This window comes from Globicephala melas, chromosome 7, assembly GCF_963455315.2.
Source record: "Globicephala melas chromosome 7, mGloMel1.2, whole genome shotgun sequence".
Taxonomy (NCBI): domain Eukaryota; kingdom Metazoa; phylum Chordata; class Mammalia; order Artiodactyla; family Delphinidae; genus Globicephala; species Globicephala melas.
The window spans coordinates 51,147,028-51,170,267 of NC_083320.1; the positions used below are offsets into that span (position 1 = coordinate 51,147,028).

Here is a 23,240-nt window from a genome sequence, read left to right on the forward strand (position 1 = left end):
CCAGCTAGAACTACACTCCCATTTGGACAGGTCAGGAGAATGGACAATACACCATCTCTTCAGGAATCCCCGAAACATACTTTTTTTTTTTACATTATTTTACATGCACTTTACTGCATTCTTATTTTCCTCTACAACAAGTTAAATGTTGTAAACCTAAAACTGCTCTAAAAGTAATGTCTTTAAAAATAATAAATAAAAAAAAGAGGTGAGACATCCAGCTGAGCTTAATTGTCTTAATTGGTGTAAGACTTTTTTTTTTTTTTTTTTTGTGGTACGTGGGCCTCTCACTGTTGTGGCCTCTCCCATTGTGGAGCACAGCCTCTGGACGCGCAGGCTCAGCGGCCATGGCTCACGGGGCCAGCTGCTCTGCGGCATGTGGGATCTTCCCAGACCGGGGCACGAACCTGTGTCCCCTGCATTGGCAGGCAGACTCTCAATCACTGCGCCACCAGGGAAGCCCTAAGACAATTATTTTAAATGTTACAGAAATTCAACCTAATGTTTTTAGAGGAACAGTACTTACTTCAAGTCTGAGAAGCTGCCCATTTTTGTCAATGGTACATCATTCACAATGGCTCCCAACTTCCATATCACCATTTCAAGTTTTGTTTTCCTTCTATGCCTTCTTCATTCAGGCTCTTAAGCACAATAGGTACAAGCTATACACAGCTTGGGCTCTTAAAAACATGCCTTTGCCAATCATATAGTAATTCAAACTCAATTTATAACCTTTCCTAATATTCTTGATAACTTAAACCCTATCCTTTCCACTTCCCATTCTTCAAGACTTTACTCAAACCAAATCTTCTTGGTGAAGACTTACTTCTCCAACCACCCCAGGCTACACTTTTGCAGATTCTTTTTATGATCTTCATATTTTTCATTTGATACTTACCATTAAGAAAAAAAAAATGTCCTGTCCTTCCATCTAGACCCACTCTTATTCATTTCAGCAGCTAGCATGGTGGCGTGAATATAGTAGCTTTCAAATGTTCAAGTACACAAAGATTTAGAATGGAAAGAGGAGATGAAGTTCATTTTATTTGACTTATAAACTGTGTAAGGGATTTGCCCATTGACTCAGGCTGTTATTCCAGTTGTATTACCTTTCATTTTGATTGTCAAATTCTGGGTATCTTGTATTGTCAGAAATGAACTATAAGTGGCTACAAAGCTGATTAGTTAAAAATCACTGATATCTGTATAACTATTAACGTTGGGTGTTTGGCTTATATGTGTCATTGCAATTATGAGAATCAAGTAGTCAAATTGCTGAATAATTTGGCCAAAGACTAAGGTAATATTTTAATGTCTGTTCTTTGTAGTTTAACAGTGCATTTTAAAGAAAAGTTTTATTTTGCCTCAGATGGTAATCATTAGGACCACAGAACTGGATGAGACCAAGAGGCATCAGTGTGCACTCCTTCTCCAGGGTGGTCTAGTCTTAACCATTTTTGAAAGCATCATAGAGGCCTCTTGAGGAAAAGAGAATTTTAGCCTATTAGGTTATATGCTCCAATTCTTTTGGACCTTATTTGTTACTCTTCATAGCTAATCCAAATTCTTCATGTTGTGGTTCAAGAAAAGAAATCACTAAAAACATGTTAGGCAAAATAAATACTTTATTAATTTTTTTTTTTTAGAAATCAGCCTTTGTGTGATAATTCAGACATTTAAAAACCTTTTAGGTATTCTTTCAAAGTATACTGTTAACATCTCAACCACTTTTGATTAAAACTTCACACAAAGAAATATGATAGGAGTTGAAAATTATAAATGCTAAAGAATAATTCTAATAACATTTGGTTGTTACTTTACACATTTATTTAACATATATGAAACCAAATAGGAAACTACCTTCCTTTTTTCCCCATAAACAGTTCTCACTGGTTAAAAATGAATTAAAACCATCTATTATGAGAAAAACAAATCTAAATTACTTCCATTTTGAAAAAACAAAACCAGCTTATTCATTTCTATCCATTCAAGTCACAGGCCCCATTATTTTGGCAATACTCCACTATTTAGTCTAAAAGAAGAAACATCTCCTTATAATAAAGAAGTCTGGAAAATGCAATAAGTACATAGTGTTTAACCTAAGGCATGTTTCCAAAATAAAATAAAAAAACTACATAAGCTATAATAAAATTGCAATTGTCTTGGGTAAAGTAACAATGCTTTACAGTGTAAGAACATTAAGTAGTTTTAGGTAACATATAAATTCTATCCTACTGCTATTAGTAACCTCCTCAAGAATTAAGAGCAATTTTTACAAGAGAACAATTTTTCTTCTTGGAAGTGACACTAATTAACAGCAGTGGAGGGAAAAATCATTGGTTGTTTCAAGCTCTCAAAAAATGAATCAGTTATTGCACAGTAAATACCTCATAGAGGTCAGTGTTTTAAGAAGCTAGTCTGAAGAAATATGTTATTTATAAGTTGGTTAAGTCTGGAAGTTTTCAAGTTTTAAAATTAATTCTTCCTAGGGAATCAATTGGAAAATATTGACATACAAATAAATATTCGGCTTTTCAAATGCCTACAGTTTTGATAGTTTAGAAAAGAAAGTCAGCAAAGTGCCTAAGTTTCTATGTTTTTTAAAAAGATATGCACAGAAGAAATAAACATTGTACACTGTATACAGTAGCCCAGCTCAGCAGCAAGTATCTTCTGAAGCACAAATGACACCTCCACCAGTGTATATCATTGATAACTCCAATATCACACAGCTAATAGGACCCATGCCAATCTTAAAAAAGAAAGAGAAGTGAACATTACACATTTTTCAATTACTACTGAAAGGTCTTTAAAAGGAAGGATGAGAATATTCTGTAAAAATATATATATATAAATATATATGTGTGTGTGTGTATATATATATATATATATATATATGATCCTCCTTTATAAATTATGACATGATTAGATACGGGACCTATGGGATAGGTTTCTTTAAAAGACAAAGATACTAAAAATTTATGATTAAGGCTTGAAATCTTGATCCATAAATTGTACATCTGAAATAACATTAAAACCAGTGCTATCAAGATAAAACTCAGGTTTGAAGGTCCCAATTTCCCCAATTCCAGAATTTATTTACTATAATGAAATTTCAATAAAATGACAAAATATCAATAATTCCTTGGAGGTTTGAGATTATGAGGTTTGACTTGCTTACACTTCAAATGAGGTTGTGAGAGGTTTTCACACTGCAGGATAACATATTACATACTTTCTATAAATCAAAATTTAGCTAGAGAAACAGACCTGTATACTAAAAAAAAAAAGTATTAAAAACTAAGTACTAATTTACATTTATCTAAACAAAGAAATTCAGAAAAATTTACCTATAAATTCCATTTAATGACTATCTTGCTTAGAATTAGATGCTTTACTTGAAGATACTGCTGCCAGAAGTCCACTTACAATTTCCCGTCTGATTTCCCCAACAATAGACTCTTTAATCTAGAATGGAAGAAGAGGAAAATAAGAATTTAACAATATGACTATAATCCATTTTATTCTATTTTCAGAAAAATAAATAGTATTTAATTCCTGCAGTCAGCTAAACTATAGAGAGAACTACAACCTTCATGTAAACCCTTCATGAAATACAGAGAGCAAGTAGGGAATCACATCCATCTATCCTCAAACTCAGATCACATTGTGAGGTCTTGTCTAGCACAACTCAGATAGCTCCATTATAAAATATCACAATTCTCAAGTTGAGAACATTAACAAACGTTAGATTTAAAAACTTCATTAGATAATTTGCCCCATGACACAAAATAACCTGAAAGAACTGATTAAATGTTAGGTTCACTTTTATGTTTTTTGTTAATGTCTATCTTTGTTTGGTAACCAGCAGGATACTCAAGTATTCTCATTGTTAAGAAAACCTATTAGTGGCAAAATAATATACAGGTGTATTGCCTGTTTATACTAACTGAAAGCAAAGTATCTAAAGAAGTTATTACATATTATTCTAACCTAACATGTGCATTTTAAGTGAAAAGAAGAAATGATCATTTAGTACAATTTAATTTAAAACATGAAAAAAAATCCTCTAATCAACCATAAACTCTAAAGAAATAAATATTTATTTAATTGTATGGTACATTTGTCACCTGTCTGAAAATTTTGCTTTGGACAAGGGTTACATCATTTTATTGTTGGAAAAGGCAAACAGACCTAGGGGCAATGACAATTCCATCAAGATTTTCTTCTCCAGATGCCCAAACACTACACATGCCTATCTAAGCCTTTTTCTCTCTAATGACATAGCATCACCTCCGAATAGCCCTCTGTGAAGCCTTTAAATGTGTATTTCCTGAAATAAGCTGATAATGCCTTCCCGAATTAGCACTTGAGACACTCTCAACCAGCTTTAAAAACTTCTACATTTCCAGTTTCCTGTCAGCCTGATCTGTTCCCTTAAATGTTCCTAAGTACATCCTGAACACATCTCAATCGAAGTCTTTCCAAAAATGGCTCTGTATTAATGTCATGCAAAATTGGTACACAATACATATTTATACATAAGTATTCAGAGAAACAAATGCTCCTTAGCTACCAGCCATCTGTACTGAAACATATTTGAATAAATAGAAGCTTCTCATCTTACCTTCTACCAATATTTCTAAGCTTTAAACAACAAAACTTCAAAAGTTTAAGTTCATAGTACCACAGATTCATTTTTTAAACAAATATGTATTGGATACAAATATTATGAAAACCAGAATCTCTTTGCCACAGTATACAAGTGCAAATGCCGTGTGTTGAATCAGATCCTCTGTAAATCTATATTTACAAAAGACAGTGAGTAGCAGAGTCTTTCAGTCCTGTTGTCCAATGCACATCTCATCGTACATCACTCAAAAACAAACTAGCTAGAAAGTATTCTCTACAAACCAAAATGTGTGCCAACATTTGGGGGGGTGTGGGGTACAGATATTACTGGAGTAAAGCATAAAAGAGTCTCTACCAAGGACGTTATAATCTAGATGGGCACAAAATGAATATTGTTTCATGAAATATTAAAAGGAGAAAATTATTTATTAATTCATAAATGACATAAGAACAAATTTTTAAAAATGAGAGACTAGTATGGGCTAGAAGAGGAAAAAAATAAATTCTCAGAGAATAGCAGTCTTTAACATAATAATGAAAAAGTAAGGAAAATTTCAGACAATAGTGAGGATGAAAACTACATGTAGCAAGAGCACCTTGGAGACACAGCAAAAAGAAGCCTAGCCAACAAGACAGTTCCTACTAGGTAAAGAGTACAGGGGAATTAGAATAGAAACGGGGAGCTCAAATGGAAATTAATCAATGTATCCTGGCACACAGTAAGTGCTCAATGAATGTCTGAATAAATGCATCAATGAGAGAGTGAGACAGCACATGCCTGAGAGAGACAGTATCAGACACAAAAAGGAACAGAAAGTAGAAAAACAAAGGACTACAGACTAGCACTGAAAATGACAAAATGCCTTTGATAATTTATTGAAGTAATAAATGTATGAACAAATAAATTAGTTCCAAAGTCTCCCACGCTACAGAGAGGTGGGAAGGATTAGTAGTGAGAAAATCAGTGGGATGGATGGTGAAGTCACCTTTATAACTTTCAAAAAGTAAGACAGGCTGAAGACTACTTGAGATTAAGGAAGGAATGCACATTGGCAAATAAACAGGCAGACAGCAAGCCTGAAGTGTGGGGCAACACGTCCATTTACTACGCATCTACTGAGTTACTGAGTGCTTCCTGTGTGGCAGCCATTATATCAAGTGATCACTAATAGAATTGTAATAAGAACACACGCAAGCTGTGTATTTACCAAAATACATGTTAAAGCTTGCCAGATGAAGTGTAATAGATACAAAAAGGCATGAACCAAGCCTAGGAACTTCAATAAACAAAGTACTCTCTACACAGAGCAATCTATGTTTATGCTTTGATATGTAATTCTGTTCCATTTGCTTCTGTGGGCAGATGCTCATTTATTCTATTAAGTAATCTTCTTTCTTACTTTTTTTTTTTAAAGTAACTATAAACAGTTTCAGGCCACTGATTACATACATCACAGACCACCTGGGCAAATTCCAAGAGTGTGTACATGTCCCCACTACAACATATGCAATCTGCACAGGAATGGGGTATCTTTCATCTGACAAAAAGCTTAGTTATTAAATGAGTGTATTGAATATTTGCAAGAACTTCCAGTGTGTTCCTTCAAAAGAATTCTACTGCATTAAACTACTGCATTAACACATTATAAATAATGAAAGGATTCTTTTAAAAAAGTTCACATATGGTGAAATAATGGAAACAAAGGCCTGATAGACATCGTTTCATGCATCCAAGACTGCAATAAGAAAACTTCCCTGAAAGTGTCTGCCAAACATGTTTAATCCTCACCTACAAAACTGTTCAACCCAAGCTTAAATCTTTTCTTCATGAATAGTAGCTTTGTTAATGGGGTTAGAGACCCATAATTTACTGGGAAGACAATCTAATTTTCTTGGTAGCTGATACAATAAGCTTAAAAAAAATTGGAATTCAGTACCATGTATATTTAAGTAAAAAGATTACCAATTTTAAATGAACAGAATCAAGACTAATCTGAATTTTAAATATTTTGTAAACAAAGTTTAACAGAACACCATTGTAATTGAGCTAAGATGATAACCCAAATTATTTGTTTAAATTGTAAATGGCATTAGAGTAACTTATCTATTAACACATGCTTTTAAACTGCTTCAGAAGAGTTTATTTTCTTAAGGACATCAGTATTCCTTTTTTTTTAATCTGGTTCTCTGATGCTATACTTATTTATTTTTTTAAACATTTTAATTGGAGTATAATTGCTTTACAATGGTGTGTTAGTTTCTGCTTTATAACAAAGTGAACCAGTTATACATATACATATACATATATCCCCATATCTCTTCCCTCATCTATCTCCCTCCCTCCCACCCTCCCTATCCCACCCTTCTAGCTGGTCACATAGCACCGAGCTGATCTCCCTGTGCTATGCGACTGCTTCCCACTAGCTAGCTATTTTACATTTGGTAGTGTATATATGTCCATATAGACACTACCACTCTCACTTTGTCCCAGCTTACCCATCCCCCTCCCCGTGTCCTCAAGTCCATTCTCTAGTAGGTCTGTGTCTTTATTCCTGTCTTGCCCCTAGGTTCTTCATGACCAATTTTTTTTTTTTTTTTAGATTCCACATATACGTGTTAGCATACGGTATCTGTATTTCTCTTTCTGACTAACTTCACTCTGTATGACAGACTCTAGGTCCATACACATCACTACAAATAACTCAGTTTCATTTCTTTTTATGGCTGAGTAATATTTCATTGTATGTATGTGCCACATCTTCTTTATCCATTCATCTGTCGATGGACACTTAGGTTGCTTCCATGTCCTGGCTAAATAGAGCTGCAATGAACATTGTGGTACATGACTCTTTGAATTATGGTTTTCTCAGGATATATGCCCAGTAGTGGGATTGCTGGGTCATATGGTAATTCTATTTTTAGATTTTTAAGGACCCTCCATACTGTTCTCCATAGTGGCTGTATCAATTTACATTCCCACCAACAGTGTATGAGGGTTCCCTTTGCTCCACACCCTCTCCAGCATTTATTGTTTCTAGATTTTTTGATGATGGCCATTCTGACTGGTGTGAGATGATATCTCATTGTAGTTTTGATTTGCATTTCTCTAATGATTAATGATGTTGAGCATTCTTTCATGTGTTTGTTGGCCATCTGTATATCTTCTCTGGAGAAATGTCTATTTAGGTCTTCTGCCCATTTTTGGATTGGTTTGTTTGTGTTCCTGATATTGAGCTGCATGAGCTGCTTGGAAATTTTGGAGATTAATCCTTTGTCAGTTGCTTCATTTGCAAATATTTTCTCCCATTCTGAGGGTTGTCTCTTCGTCTTGTTTATGGTTTCCTTTGCCGTGCAAAGGCTTTGAAGTTTCATTAGGTCCCATTTGTTTATTTTTATTTCCATTTCTCTAGGAGCTGGGTCAAAAAGGATCTTGCTGTGATTTATGTCATAGAGTGTTCTTCCTATGTTTTCCTCTAAGAGTTTGATAGTGTCTGGCCTTACATTTAGGTCTTTAACCCATTTTGAGTTTATTTTTGTGTATGGTATTAGGGAGTGTTCTAATTTCATTCTTTTATATGTAGCTGTCCAGTTTTTCCAGCACCACTTATTGAAGAGGCTGTCTTTTCTCCATTGTGTATTCTTGCCTCCTTTATCAAAGATAAGGTGACCATATGTTCGTGGGTTTATCTCTGGGCTTTCTATCCTGTTGCATTGATCTATATTTCTGTTTTTGTGCCAGTACCATACTGTCTTGATTACTGTAGCTTTGTAGTATAGTCTGAAGTCAGGGAGCCTGATTTCTCCAGTTCCATTTTTGTTTCAAAAGATTGCTTTGGCTATTTGGGGTCTTTTGTGTTTCCATACAGATTGTGAAATTTTTTGTTCTAGTTCTGTGAAAAATGCCAATGGTAGTTTGATAGAGAATGCACTGAATCTGTAGATTGCTTTGGGTAGTAGAGTCATTTTCACAATGTTGATTCTTCCACTCCAAGAACACAGTATATCTCTCCATCTATTTGTATCATCTTTAATTACTTTCATCAGTGTCTTATAGTTTTCTGCATACAGGTCTTTTGTCTCCTTAGGTAGGTTTATTCCTAGGTATTTTATTCTTTTTGTTGCAATGGTAAATGGGAGTGTTTCCTTAATTTCTCTTTCAGGTTTTTCATCATTAGTGTACAGGAATGCAAGAGATTTCTGTGCATTAATTTTGTATCCTGCTACTTTACCAAATTCATTGATTAGCTCTAGTAGTTTTCTGGTAGCATCTTTAGGATTCTCTATGTATAGTATCATGTCATCTGCAAAAAGTGACAGCTTTACTTCTTTTTTTCCAGTTTGGATTCCTTTTATTTCTTTTATTCTCTGCTTGCTGTGGCTAAAACTACCAAAACTATGTTGAATAATAGTGGTGAGAGTGGACATCCTTGTCTTGTTCCTGATCTTAGAGGAAATGGTTTCTGTTTTTCTCCATTGAGAATCATGTTTGCTGTGGGTTTGTCATATATGGCCTTTATTATGTTGAGGTAGGTTCCCTCTATGCCCACTTTCTGGAGAGTTTTTATCATAAATCCATGTTGAATTTTGTCAAAAGCTTTTTCTGCATCTATTGAGATGATCATATGGTTTTTCTCCTTCAATCGTTAATATGGTGTATCACATTGATGACTGATTTCCATATACTGAAGAATCCCTGCATTCCTGGGATTAAACCCCCCTTGATCATGGTGTATGATCCTTTTAATGTGCTGTTTGCTAGTATTTTGTTGAGGATTTTTGCATCTCTGTTCATCAGTGATATTAGTCTGTATTTTTTTTTTTTTTAAGTATTCCTTCTTATGCCTTGTTTGATCTACTACGTATTTTGCTTGCTAAGTCCTTCTTTGCAGACAGTTAAAAGGGTCAATACTAAGCCAAAGTTTGTCCAAACTATGCCAAATTCTGAATTAGGGAGTTTCTAGTTAACAGGTTTAATAACAAATTCTGAAAAATTCTTCAAACATTTGCCTTGCATATCAGTCTTCAAATTATAAAATCTTCCATATTTGATGGGATGTTCTTATAAACGATTAATTCTCTAGCACCACCACATTATGATGGAAACAACCAACTTTTCTACATGTATGCTATTTTCTATCAGCCAAAAAAATCAATGTTCTGGCTTAGGGATGCTTTACACCCAGGAAATTACTTACAGCACATATCAGGCCATCCATTAACAACTTTAAAAATGAGGATTCAAGTGTGCATTAAGGGAGTATTTGTGCTAAATGAGTACATAAAGTCCAGTTTCCAAGGAAAATTTTCAAACCAAAACAAGCTAAAGGGAACAAAAATATCACATTTCTGGGCGGGGGGAGAGTACCTTAAAACTTATTTCCTCAGTTAACATATATATTGTGGAGAAAAATAATTTTTTGAGTAAAACTCAATTCTACTGAAAAATTGATCTTTGATGTGAAACACATAAATAAGAATGAATTATAATCAGTCACACCTAACTAACTGAGCAAGGTAGATGTACAGACCCTGCTAAATATCTGCCAGCCACAATCAACCTACAAAAGTAATTACATTTGTAGGACAAATAAATTTATAGAATTAAGACCTTTTAAGTTGGTAATTCATGTCATGAAAAGAAATTACATACATGCAGTCTCATCTGCTAGAATGCTTGTTTTGTAAATGTGAATTTGTCTGAATGTCAGTTGAACCAGGGAACAGATTACCCAAACTGTACAAACATTAAACACCTACCAGCTATGTCAGTTCACTGTGTTATGAAGCGCACCTATCTGCATCTGGCATTAAAACTTTCTGCTGGACTTCATGTCACCCTCCTCCACCACTCCACAATAACTCACAAGCTGCAACCCTTCCAAAGTCCAATTCCACAAGCAAGTTTCAGGTCTTTTTCAAGGTAAAGTGTCACATTATTGCAGTATTTATGTATTTCTTAACCATTTAACATTTATAAAATAGTGTTACTGTTTTTATTAGGTTTTTACCTTTTTAAAAACATGTCACAAGTTTTGAGTGTTATGCTTCTAATACTATTTTCCCCATAAGCTCTGTGTTTTTATTATACAAATTTGCATAGCACAACGATTTTTAGGAATGCATATATCATACTATATAACAAAACTGAGTATTTTCAGTATACTTCTCAAGCTACTATCATGCAGCTATAAATGGTGGCAACTAATACACATGAACTAATCTTTGGACCCAGAGGATCAATGGCCCATTTGAAGGAATATTTTGGTCTGTTGCCACCATTATTGACCTATAACCACTAAAAATTTGTTTTATGCTATTCATGAGTTAATTCTAAAAATATGTTAAGTTCACGTTTACTGAATTTATTGGAAATACACAGATTAAAAAGAGGGAGTCACTGACACTAATTATTTCTCTGGCTCAGTTTGATTTTTTCCAGTTCTAAATTCTTAGTTCTCAATACATTATACCAAATGATTTCTGTATGATTTTTCAATTGTTTCCTGAGTTAGTTAGTCTTATTTACCTTCCTACTGGATTTTAAGCTTAAGGATTCATGTCTCATATCTTTCTTTTACCCTTACAGAGCAGGTACTCATTAAGATACTTATAAACTTTTTTTTTTTTAAACTTATAGGATATTCTTCTTTTCAACTATTGGAAAGAATGAATGATCCTTTTTTATCATGGATTTTAGTATCTCATTTGGAAAGAATTATGAGTAATTATGGTTCTTCCTTAGAGTTACTCTTAATACAGGGAACAGAATGAAAAAAATAAATTCAACATGTGTAATTTTTATTCCATGCACTCTATTGGATTTTGCACCCAAAGACACAATGTGATTTGAGAAGAAAAGGAAAAAAAAGTCATCATAAACATGTATCTATAGCAGTCTCCCTTTTTAAATGACATACATACTATTCCTTACCACCTGATCCTAGTGCCAAAAGCAACTATTTTACTAATTTTCTCAATTAATGTTTGCCCTTGATTACTAATCCTCCTAAGTTTCTGCAGTCTTTTTTGTAACCTACAACTATGGTTAAATATTTCAGGTCTGCATACTGCTAATCACACAGGGTAAACCTTCTTTTCATTTTGTATTTCTATCTTTGAACAACTTACATAATTTCCACATTTCTCCACCCACTAAGCCAAACAGCTCAAATTTTTTTTACTTCTTAAAATCTCAACACCATTTTTTTATGTCAATTGACATTATTAAATGACAGCTTTTAATCCTGGAAGAGATCTAAATTATAATCCCTAATTTTACAAAGGTGGAAACAGAGATCTAGAGAGTTTGTCATATGTTCACTTATTTGAACCCTACATATGCCTTCTTCATAGATACTTAATAGACACAAATTGGATCAATGGGAAAATTACTGAATACAGTGAATCAAAGGAATAGCTTATAAATAATGTTCAAACAAAACCTACTCCAAATAAACTAAGCGTAGATTTTACTCACCTCCCTTATGACTTGCTGTAACTCATCTTGCTCCACATTTTTATGCATTTCCTCAGCAGCTGGCAATAATGAGATTCTTCCATGCTCTTTCTCCACTTCAGATTTAGGTCCTACAGCCTCAGAGGCTTCTTCAGCTGCAAAAACTTCCTCAGAATTTTCCATATCTGGAGGTGTCTGCACAGAGCCTGTTCTAGAAGGAGCAGTTGGTGTTAAGGCCACCGACGCTCGGAATACTTTCTTGCTTGGTACCAGATGGGTTTTGGGTCTGCCCACTGAGTCACTAGAAGGTACTCCAGTTCTATTGGCATGAGAGGGACCAGAACATACAGAAGATGACTCTGATGTTGCTTGGGAGAAAACAGATTCTAAGCTTTCTCCAGGAGGAATTTCAAATCCCATTTCTCCAAGGCCCAGGCCCAATTCAGACTTCAGATATGACTGTTCCCGCATCAGTTCAGTGACCTGGAGATGAGAAAAATTGTAATTCTTCTCTCTTGAAATTAAGATTGGTAGTTAAAAGAAGATTAAAATCCTAGGTGTGATTACTGCCCCAAATCACTTAACTTGTAAAGACATGATTCTAATGCATTTATTTAGTTACTACTCAATTTCATTTGCAAAAATAGCAAGGAAAATTTAAATTCACAGAGATCAAGCCATGAAATGTGTAACTAAACTATAGCTGGATGAAATTTTACTTGGTCCCACACAGGGGTCCAAATTACTTATCAAGAAGAGTAACTTGGGCTTCCCTGGTGGCGCAGTGGTTGAGAGTCCGCCTGCCAACGCAGGAGACACGGGTTCGTGCCCCAGTCCGGGAGGATCCCACATGCCGCGGAGCGGCTGGGCCTGTGAGCCATGGCCGCTGGGCCTGCGTGTCTGGAGCCTGTGCTCCGCAACGGGAGAGGCCACAACGGTGAGAGGCCCGCATATCGTGAAAAAAAATAAAAAGAAGAGTAACTTGTAAAAAATAAAATAGCTACTCATAATGCCCCCCAAATAAACTGACTTGCTTAAAAAATAATAAAAATCATACTTTTGTTCAAAAAGTAGTCATCTTACAGATCCAATTACCAAAAGGACCTGGAATCAGACTGTGAAAGCACATTTCCTGGAGCATGAATTACTTTATATGATGCATTATTTCCTTTAGACCACAAAGATAAATCACTTTTGCAATTAACTGGCTCTTCAGTGGCCAAAGATGGAGGTGGACTTTCAGAAGTGCCCGAGTCACTTCTAATCAATTTAACTAACTTATCAAATTCTGTATTTTAAAAAAAATTCATCTACATTAGGAAAACTGTGTGTTTATGAAATATTATATCATTCCCTTCCCCAGTGATTTAAAAGGAAAGAGGCTTACTGGTTCCATTACATTCAATGGAGAAGGGCATGACAAGTTATCAGCGCTTCTACTGCCACACATTCCCTGAAAAAGTAAGAACAATATGTGTGTGTGTGTATTTTTTCAAATTGCAAGTGTTTTATAATGAACTAATTATTGCTCTGAAGCAGTCCTTTATGTCACAAAGGTCAGTCTAAACTGTCACAGGATCCTATAAAATGTGTTACTGTGACTGAAGTTTGTATAGAAGATGTTCTGATTCTCTGCTCTCACCAACACACATTTCTCAGAATAATGGATCAAAGCCTTTTATGGAAAAAGATATTCATTGACAATACAGGATATTCTTAGTCTATGCTATACATATATATGTGTATACACACACACATTCTTATTCTACTCCATATGTGTGCATATATATGTGTGTGTATTCATGCATTTATTTTTAACAAAATCAGGTATGTTGTTCAATTAACAAAGAGAAAATTCAGTATTTCAACATTTCAAAACAGTATATTCTACGACTGAAAGATTTTGGCAAAAATAAGAATACAACTGTTGGAGTTCAAATTGCATGGAAAGGAACCTTAGGAGTAAGAACAGTGGTACAAAATAAAGAGAAACAGTGTTTCTTTCTATTCTCTTGGTTGAATACATGTTTCTCTGCTTTTACGAAGATATCATTTGATTCCTTAAAAAACATAAAGAATGGAAAAGAATCCAAAATAAAGGGAATGTTTAAAGGAAACAGTTTTTTTTTCCAAAGGCAAGAAAGGGGGAAAAGAAGTCTAAGTGAAATATATATATTACATATATCTGTGTTCTTCACAGTTACATGCAATGATTAACATCTATATCAGTCATATGTTAACCCACTATCATTTTCCCTTTAAAATCCCTAAACTTTTGTATTGCTCCTTATTTTCTATTATTAAAAATTATGATTTTTCAATGTATTTCTAAATATACTAAACATTTAAGAAAATAATTACAACTTGCACATTCCACTGATTTGTGGGAAAGGCTCCTTAAAAACTCTGCATGTCTCTAATGCCATTAAAATAAGTGTTTTTAAATTGAGACATCTGTCCTAAATTGTGTGGAACATTATAAACAAGTCCTGAGTGAAAAACCTATGCACAACCCAAGGTAGCGTACCATGAGTGCTGAGGAGCGGAAGGGCGAAGGCACACTCACAGCGTGAAGCTGCTCCTCCAGCCCCAGCAGACGCTCCTCCAGCTGCATCTCCAGGTCCTGAAGTTCCATTCGGACTGAATTTCTCAAGCTCTGGAGCTGATCAACTTCATATCTATCAGTAGGCACAAAGTTTGAAAAAAGCAGTTTGGAGATTCAGTGTTCACAACTCTCTCACAAGCTTTCAGAAGGCACTGAACTCCAAGTTCTATAAATTAGCACAACAGCGACTGCAATAGGTATAACCACTGGGAGAACTGGTTTTTCTTCCTCTCTCCTCGATTACAAATATCCCAAACAATAAAAACAGATTGCAACCACTATCTTCCTCAATCCACCAAAGGCAGAGAAGTTTACCTAGCAGAACACTATGCCCAATTTTATTTATACTGGTTCACAGACTACATAAAGGGTACACAACAGTAGAAATAAAACCCAGCTTCAAAAAAAAAGTTAACAATGCTTTTTAGAAAGAAAAATATTTTGAGTCCAATGAACTTTTACCTTTCGTCCTCAGTCATATGATGATAAACCATGGTTTGCTGACGCAGCACTGCCAATTCTAAATCCATCATTTGCGTTCTAAACAAATTCAGGCTCCGCCTCATTACTTGGAGCTCCTGAAAAGTATTCTAAAATACAATACAACAGCATTAACTTCTAAATCACACAAATTATTTTGTAACACAGAGATTTAAGTAAGAACTTACTTCATAAAGAGGTAGAACAGATGACTTCTGAGTACTATAGGGAGCAGCAGCAAGATCAGGCCCTCTCATCACAGGGTGCTTCAAAAGAGTGGAAGTATGATTAGGAATCAATGTTAAAGTGACTGCTTCCAAATTATCTAAGGTATTAAAAAGGCAGAATTTGGGGTCTACATATTTTTCTCTTTGAGGCAAAAAACAAAAACCACTTCATGTTATAAGCAGGAACCAAATAAATCAGTACCCAATGCTACCCACTACTCCTATCTGTTGAAGGTTATAAGTCAGTGTATTGGAACGGGAAAGAGGCAAAGGAACACAAATAGTTCAAACCTATGTCTTACAGGACCTCTCTCTTGCCTTGAGAAAGCAGAAAAATAAAAACAAAACTCAGAAATGTAGAAGCAATAGCAAATATCATTCTGAGATTACAGAAATTACTAACTTGGCTGGAGAAAGTAGCAAGCAATCATCACACTCATTCTTAGACATCTGAGTATCTACTATGCTTCACTATTTTAGGCAGTGAAAAAGATAAAAGGAAGTAAAAGTCACTTCCAGCCTTCAAGTGTTCTCACAGTGTAAGAAAAAAGAGAAAACAGAAGTAAAATATATATATATATATAATATTGGCTGGGGGCAGCATGGGGAGTGCTATGATAGGAACAAGCAAAAATCCAGATTAGTTAAGTGTTCCCGACAGTGGTGACCCCTGAGCTGAGCCTTAACGGTAAAAGGGACTTGGTCAGGTGAAGAAAGGCAAGGGCGGGGTGTTCCAGCTAAAAAAAAAAAAAAGTAGCATGTGTAAAGAAACAGACACCTAGGGACACACGCCTGTGTAGAGGCTTGCATGGAGCCCAGTGTGGCTGGAGCACACACACAGGGAATGGGCCTGGAGAGAGAGGCAGAGGCCAGGTCATGAAGAGCATCTGTCTACTGAGGTGGGGTGGTGTGAGGGTTAGCTGAGTTACTGATGGGACACTGAAGAGAAGACCGCATTTAGAGCAGAACAAGTTGGCCTAGACAGGTGCACTTGAGGATGCAGGTGGACAGGACCCTGGGAATCCCCAGCTTCATATAATTGCAGCTGAAAGGTTAAATGTCTCACATGTAGATAGAACTACATTTTGTAAGGAGGAAGAAGAAACACCCACTTTCTGGTTAGACTGAAAATCATTAGGAGACAATCATGAGGATAAAATCTATACTTAAAAGAAGTTGTATTTTACTACATAACTTGAAAAGTTCCAACTTTCATTTTTACTGTCCAAGTGGCTTCCTGTCTACTATGTCACCATGATAAGGGATCTATTATATACACTCTATGCCTCTCGACTCTTAACTGAATAACCCGATCATTACATTACACTGTCATTTTCTTCATTTCCTCAACTGTCTAAATATAAGTAGTTTAGAAAGAGATTTAGAAAGGAAATGTAGGGCTTCCCTGGTGGTGCAGTGGTTAAGAATCCGCCTGCCAATGCAGAGGACACGGGTTCGAGCCCTGGTCCAGGAAGATCCCACATGCCGCGAAGCAATTAAGCCCGTGTGCCACAACTACCAAGCCTGCGCTCTAGATCCCACGAGCCACAATTACTGAGCCCACACATCACAACTACTGAAGCCCAAGCGCCTAGAACCCATGCTCCGCAACACAAGAAGCCCATGCACTACGACGAAGAGTAGCCCCCTCTTGCCGCAACTAGAGAAAGCCCGCACGCAGCAATGAAGACCCAACGCAGCCAAAAATAAATAAATGAATAAATTAATTAATTTAAAAAATAAAGGAAACATGAGAGGCAAACCAAGAGACAATTTACTTCTTTTCAAAGCTTATTTTGGAAATTATTTCCAGCCCACTAACAAATCTGAGAGCAATGACTTTAAAAGTGACAAGACACATAGACCGTTTTTATTCAAATTCACACTTTACCTGATTTTTTCTCTTCTGGGGTGGTCCCAGCCTTTTAACTCAGTGGAAGCAGACTAATTCTGTGCCAGGCGACCAGCATCAGGAGTCAGCAGATGAAGGGAAAGCTTAGTCAGAGAGCAACGAGTGGAACCAGGAGAACATACGGCGACACAGAAGCCAAGGGGAGGAAAACTTAGAAAGAAGAGGTGGTGAACACTGTCAGATGGAAAAGAAAAGGACAGACGGTACTTGAGAGGGAAGTTCTTTTAATAACAGAGACAACTTGACTAAGACAACGACAGTGCAGGAGAGGCTAAAGAAGGGAGGAGACCTAACGAGCAAAATCTCTTCTCTAGAAAGGAGGGAGATTGTGAGCAGAGAAATTCACCTTGTTCAGAATTAGTTACAGCTGTTCCCTTGAGCTAGGAGGGAAGACGCTGGGAGGGGGCAGGTACAGATAAGCTGAGGCATGCAGGAAAATGAGGCTGAGGTAGCTCAGGCCTGATGGGTCCCAGCTTCCCTGAAAATTAAGAGGTACTCAGACCAATAAAAGAAAAAAAAGGTAAGAAGGATAAACTTTTTCTCATACCTGTGAAAGATTCTGCAGTGAGCTTCTAATATCATGCAACACTCTTCGCAACTGCATTTCGATGGCAGAAGGAGGGTTCACAGAGCACACTCGGTGAGGGTAGGCAGCATGTCTATGTGAGTAAGGACACCCGAGAGGGGAAGTGAAGGCACTACAGGTGGTGCCTGATATGTTGGGAATGCTGTGAGTGCTCAGAGTTCTCATGTGCTCACACAGGGGCCCTTCCTGCCACTCGGAGGGGACAGAGTGAAGGGAGCAGGTGGACTGAGATACAGGTGCCGGAGCATACAGCGAACAGGCCGGAGTCCTTTGCTGATGGCACTCCTCCAACCGGTTCACCTCACTCTGGGCGGCGGCTTCTTTCTTCACAAATGATGGAGAGATGAAAATGGTGGACTTAACTAAAGACTGACCATCATGCTCAATCGCCTCTCTTTCTAATTTCTGTTCCTCTTCTGGTGTGTACTTGTAAGTGAAGGAAGGTGGACTGCATCTGGTCTCTTTTCCAGGGGATAACCGAACATTGACAGAGGATACAACCCTTACTGGGCTCAGCAAGGTGGTTGGTAAAGACTGAGACCTTCTTAGAGGATAGCCAGCTTTTGCAAACAAGTACCTCTGTTTTAACAGATCTTTTGACTTTATCAAGCTACGCCCCACTCTTTGATTAGACAGAGTGCAAACCTTCATTTGCGCTCTTTGCAAAGCTGTATTAACTCTGTCCACAGAAGAGGGAGGCCCAGTTGTATTTTCAGCACCCTTCTCATTGCATTTAGCTTCAATAGAAGCCAATGATTTAAGAATATGGTGGGTGGTATACTGGGCAAATTCACATTCACTGCTTTTATCCACATCACTTTCAGCACTTGCTTCCCTCAGTAGTTCCACTGGCTGTGCTGGAGACACAACCTCTTTCCTTTCAGTAATTTCAGTAACGTGATCCCCTGCACTACAGGTGGACTGTTGATGTCCTGTATTCTCAACAGTCTCGCACTGGGGGAAATCCTGGCCATCTGACCGTTTGTCAGCAATTGTTGCTGCCTTCTCTCTTCCCATCTGAGGACAGGTAAGAGACTCCTCTTCTGATTCATTAAAATAAGGCTGGTCTTGTGCTGTTGGTGTGACAAGGTCTTCACCAAATGATGTGACTGTTGTCTCACTGTCACAACTATCAGCACTACTCCCCATGGCTTGCAAGGACTCGTGAACCTGTGAAAAGAAAACAGGTAGAAGGATGGAGAATTCAAATAAATAGTAGCATTAACAAAATACCAAACTGATACGATGCTTCTATACTTTTGGGGTCTCCCACCTTGGTTTTGGCTCTGGTGCTGTTCTAAACTGCTTTCAGTGCCCCTGATCAACAACCCCTCCACTTTCTCACAAAGATTATTCCAGATCTTTACTATTTTCCTTAAATCCCTTTTCAATACCCACTCCTTTTCTTCTAACATATGACACTGACACAAAGAAAATGGACAGACATTTCTTAACTTCTTTCCCAACACCTACAAATTTCCCCATACCTTTCCTCATCATTCCCTCCTCTCCATTAAGAAAACTGTATCTCTTTTCAAAGCTAATCCCTCCAACCTGTACTTCTGATCACATCCTCTCCAGGGCTAGGGTATTTCTCCAGTTTCATCCCAGATTTTTCTGCATCAAGCTCTCTTTCTCTTAGAGCCCTTTCCCTTAGTCATTACTGTATGAAAAAGACAAAAAGACCTATAACTCTTAAGCTATCATTCTTATTTGAAAAAACAGTTAACATTCATATCTTCTCTTCATCACTGATCTACTCTCCGTTCATGCTTTTGCATCATTTAATACACCAGAACTATTTGCTCAACTACTCAATTTCAGAATAAACAAATTCTCACCTTTTCACTCCACTGGCCATAGCTTTCCTTTTAAAAGTTTCTCCTCCATCTCCCAATTTTTATGCCTGCTGGATTATTCTGAGTTTCCTTAGAAACTTACTCCTTAAATGCTATGTTTCTAAAGGGCTTTTTTAGGTTCTCTTTTTCTCTTATTCCAATTTTCTTTAAAATTTCCTTACAGATGTTTTAAACACTTTTCATGTACATTCTGTGTACTGCACACATAAACTATAAGCTCGATGGGGATAAAGATGTGGCTATTTTCTGGGTTATCTAACACACTATAGCATAACAGTCAGATAATATTCAGCAAGCTATGGATCCACAGTTTTAGTTATTAAATAATTATTGTAAAATACTGAAACACAATGACGGGAAAAAAAATTTTTAAATAATAGACAGAATAGGTTAAGGATTAAAATACTCTGTTTACTGGTGGTGCAAAAATAAAGGAGAAGCTTTTTTTGTTGTTTCTCAGAGAGAAATGAAGAATTAGTGAAACCTAAAATTTGCAGTCAAATGCTCAGATAACATCTGCATCCTAGAATTTTAGTCTTATCGTCATTTGAAAAATAAAGATTACACAGATGGTCTTGAAATATACAGCCAGTGAAAAACCACCTAAATATACAGAAGTTAATCACAGTGCCTACTACAATAGGAAATTTTACCTGAAGATGATTAAGGGAGAGGCAGTCTGTCGAATCTTCAGCAAAACCACTGCTATCAGAGTGCTGACTTGCAGTACGTAATAGTTGATCTACCAAAAGAAATTTAGTTATACAAAACTGCTAAATAAGACTTCAATGAGTACAGTATTACAGATATATGATTCCCAAAAGATATATGATACACAACAGTGATTCTTTCTTAGAAAAGTATACATCACTTATGCAAAATTGTGGCTTCAAAGCATAGGAAGTAACTTGAATTCAAACAAAACTGAATCAGATCAGAAATCCTCAGTGTTCAGTTGCTAATTAAGCTCTAATTATAATGTATTTTTTGGTAAATCCAATTAATGTCTTATCCTTGGAGGACAAGAGCCTGAAATGAAAAATGGCTCTAATAAAAATAAAGTCCCAAAGTAAACCATTTTCATTATGTAAATATGTGAAGACACGTAGTAGGTGAAATCAGAAGTTTAAATGTAGTGTGTAAAAACTTCTATTACCTTCACTAATAAGAAAATAAAAATACAATTAAGGCCAACAAATTAAATAAGTTGTACACAAGCGTACTTACATGTCTCTGATGTTTCAAATGATGCAAACATTTGTAAGTTATGAAAGTTATTTCTTAACAACTGAATGAAACTCAATCACATAGGTTCAACTAGTAGGTAATATTGTTAATTTTACAATAAACTTGCTTATTTTTTGGCCTCAAAACTCTAATTCCTGGTTAGTATAACCTAGAAAATTTTTTTTTTAAGTAACTAAAATGACCAACTGAACACAGCTGGCCTGATCACATGCCCAACCACACTACAAGTACCACAGTGGGGGAGACTTTACAGCTATTACATTTACTGAGGGAGACACTTCATGAGATAGTCAAGTTCCACAGAACTTAAAAAGCAACAGGCTAAATAAAGTGTGTTTACCAAGTCCACATTCATTTAAGACTTGAATGATAGAAAGTACTTAATAATATGTTTCAATAAAATCCAAAATTAATTACAGGTTGCCTGACTTTGAAAAATATTATAATAACCTTAGGTTCAATCTGGAGCAACATGAAACAGAATAATTTTTTTCCCATTAAAAATTTAAAATAATTCTGTAATGTTGTTTTGAAATTAACAAAACTGCATAATGAAATATATGGAATTGATCCATATCCTTGATAAATCTAGGTAAATTGTAATAATTGTGAAAGTGAATTGGAATAAGCTGTTACCATAGGTACTGATTATGCATTTTATTATTTGAGAAGATGATTAACATGTCATAGGAGTCATCACCATAATTATGTGTTTGCATGTCTTTTTTTTAAAAAAACTAGATTGTCAGCGTTCTGAAGACAGGAACATTATTTATTCTTCTTTGTACCCCAAGTACCTAGACCAAGCCAACAATAAAAAATGTTTGCTGAATGAATCAATGATAACTATCTCCTTAAAGCAACAACAGAATTAAACAGTTTCTTAAAGGATTTAGAAGTGAAACTGCCCCATCTGCTTGGGCAAAGGGCAGTTGCAAAAGAGCCCAGGAAGCCCTGACCAGCTCCGTTCAGGTTCTCTCTGCTAAGATCTGTTTTATCCGTAGCATACTACAGCCTGTGCCGAGTGCACCTCTCCACGGTTAGTCCTGCCTGAATTCACACACATCAGGTCGAGGATAGACTGCTCAGGCTTCAGAGCAGGTGTGAGGCAGTGGAAAAGAACAAGGAAGCCTGGGTTCAAGTTTCGGCTTTATCATCATAAGCAATAACTTCTCTCCTCCAAAAAAGTGGGATAATCATTCTACCTCACAGGGTTACTTCAGAAACTAAGTAGAACATAAGTGAAACTGTTTTGTAAACGATAAATCACAACTGAGGTTCTTTAGTCAGATGTTTCAGTTTCACAAAAAACACAGTTCACCAAAGAAAAAGGTACAATTAAAAAGAAATAGACCTCTGTCCTAACTGAAGAGATAAGACATTATTTCTAATTAAAAACTAGGAAGTTAGAGCAAACATTAAAGTGAGAACAAAACAGATGTGGAAATTCTATTTATCCAGTATTGCAGAGAAACGTAAACAGGACACCCATATACTCTGCTAGACTAAAGAGAATATTGAATGTCTTCAGTAATTAGAAAAATGTTGGACTGCTCTTAATATACCTACTGAATGTTAGCTTGTGACATGAGTTGAGTCACTAAACCTCTCTTCTTCAGTATGTAAATCCCAGGACTGGATTTGAGATTAAGATCACTGTAACTTCAAAAGTTCTATTACTAAAGTGTGAAGTATTTTTATACATGCACTGTATGCATTTTTACTAACTTTGTGAAATGAATATATTATACCAGTGATTCTAAGTCTGCCACTATGATTAATTTAAGATATTTGCATATCACATTATCAAAATTCGATAGGCTACTTTCAAAAAATGACTAAAACACTGTACTGTTCTCACTCCCTCTCTCTCATGCACACGCGCACAAAACCATTTTACTGTTACTTTATAAAGATGTGATTCAAAAAAAATGTTACCATTTTTACTTATGCCACCAGAAATAAGTGCTCCTACATAGATAAGAGGAAGAAACCCAGATGTGAATAAAAACCACATTCCATCTTTCCCACCACAGGAAGCTTACTCTTCAAAGATCTTAAAGTAATTATGCTGTTTTTATCCTCTTTTTTACACAGGGCAAGCTGCTTTTTCCAATGCATCCCTTGTCTACCTATCTAAAGCAAAGATTCCTGGATGGCTGTGAACTCTGCCTATGGCTCAGGAACACATACATAAATTTATGGACTCACAAAGGGAAGAAAATTAAGCAGGAA

General features: G+C 36.1%; 1 protein-coding gene across 5 annotated transcripts in view; it reads right to left on the reverse strand.

Annotated features, from left to right (window-relative positions):
- Positions 1 to 336: 336 nt before the first annotated feature.
- ITPRID2 (ITPR interacting domain containing 2) overlaps positions 337 to 23,240 on the reverse strand; it is a 40,220-nt gene continuing 17,316 nt past the window's right edge. Inside the window, exons 10-18 of one of the 5 annotated variants that reach the window (XM_030850422.3) lie at positions 20,411 to 20,499; positions 17,860 to 19,068; positions 15,362 to 15,439; positions 15,156 to 15,283; positions 14,655 to 14,766; positions 13,476 to 13,541; positions 12,110 to 12,571; positions 3,351 to 3,468; positions 339 to 2,752 (exon numbers count right to left, since the gene is read on the reverse strand). In XM_030850422.3, the coding sequence (XP_030706282.1) occupies positions 3,364 to 3,468; positions 12,110 to 12,571; positions 13,476 to 13,541; positions 14,655 to 14,766; positions 15,156 to 15,283; positions 15,362 to 15,439; positions 17,860 to 19,068; positions 20,411 to 20,499 (2,249 nt within the window). In that variant the 3' untranslated portion in view covers positions 339 to 2,752; positions 3,351 to 3,363. Of the gene's footprint in view, positions 2,753 to 3,350; positions 3,469 to 12,109; positions 12,572 to 13,475; positions 13,542 to 14,615; positions 14,767 to 15,155; positions 15,284 to 15,361; positions 15,440 to 17,859; positions 19,069 to 20,410; positions 20,500 to 23,240 lie in introns of all 5 variants that reach the window. The other 4 variants (XM_030850412.3, XM_030850457.3, XM_070045942.1 and 1 more) reach the window with 4 other exon arrangements.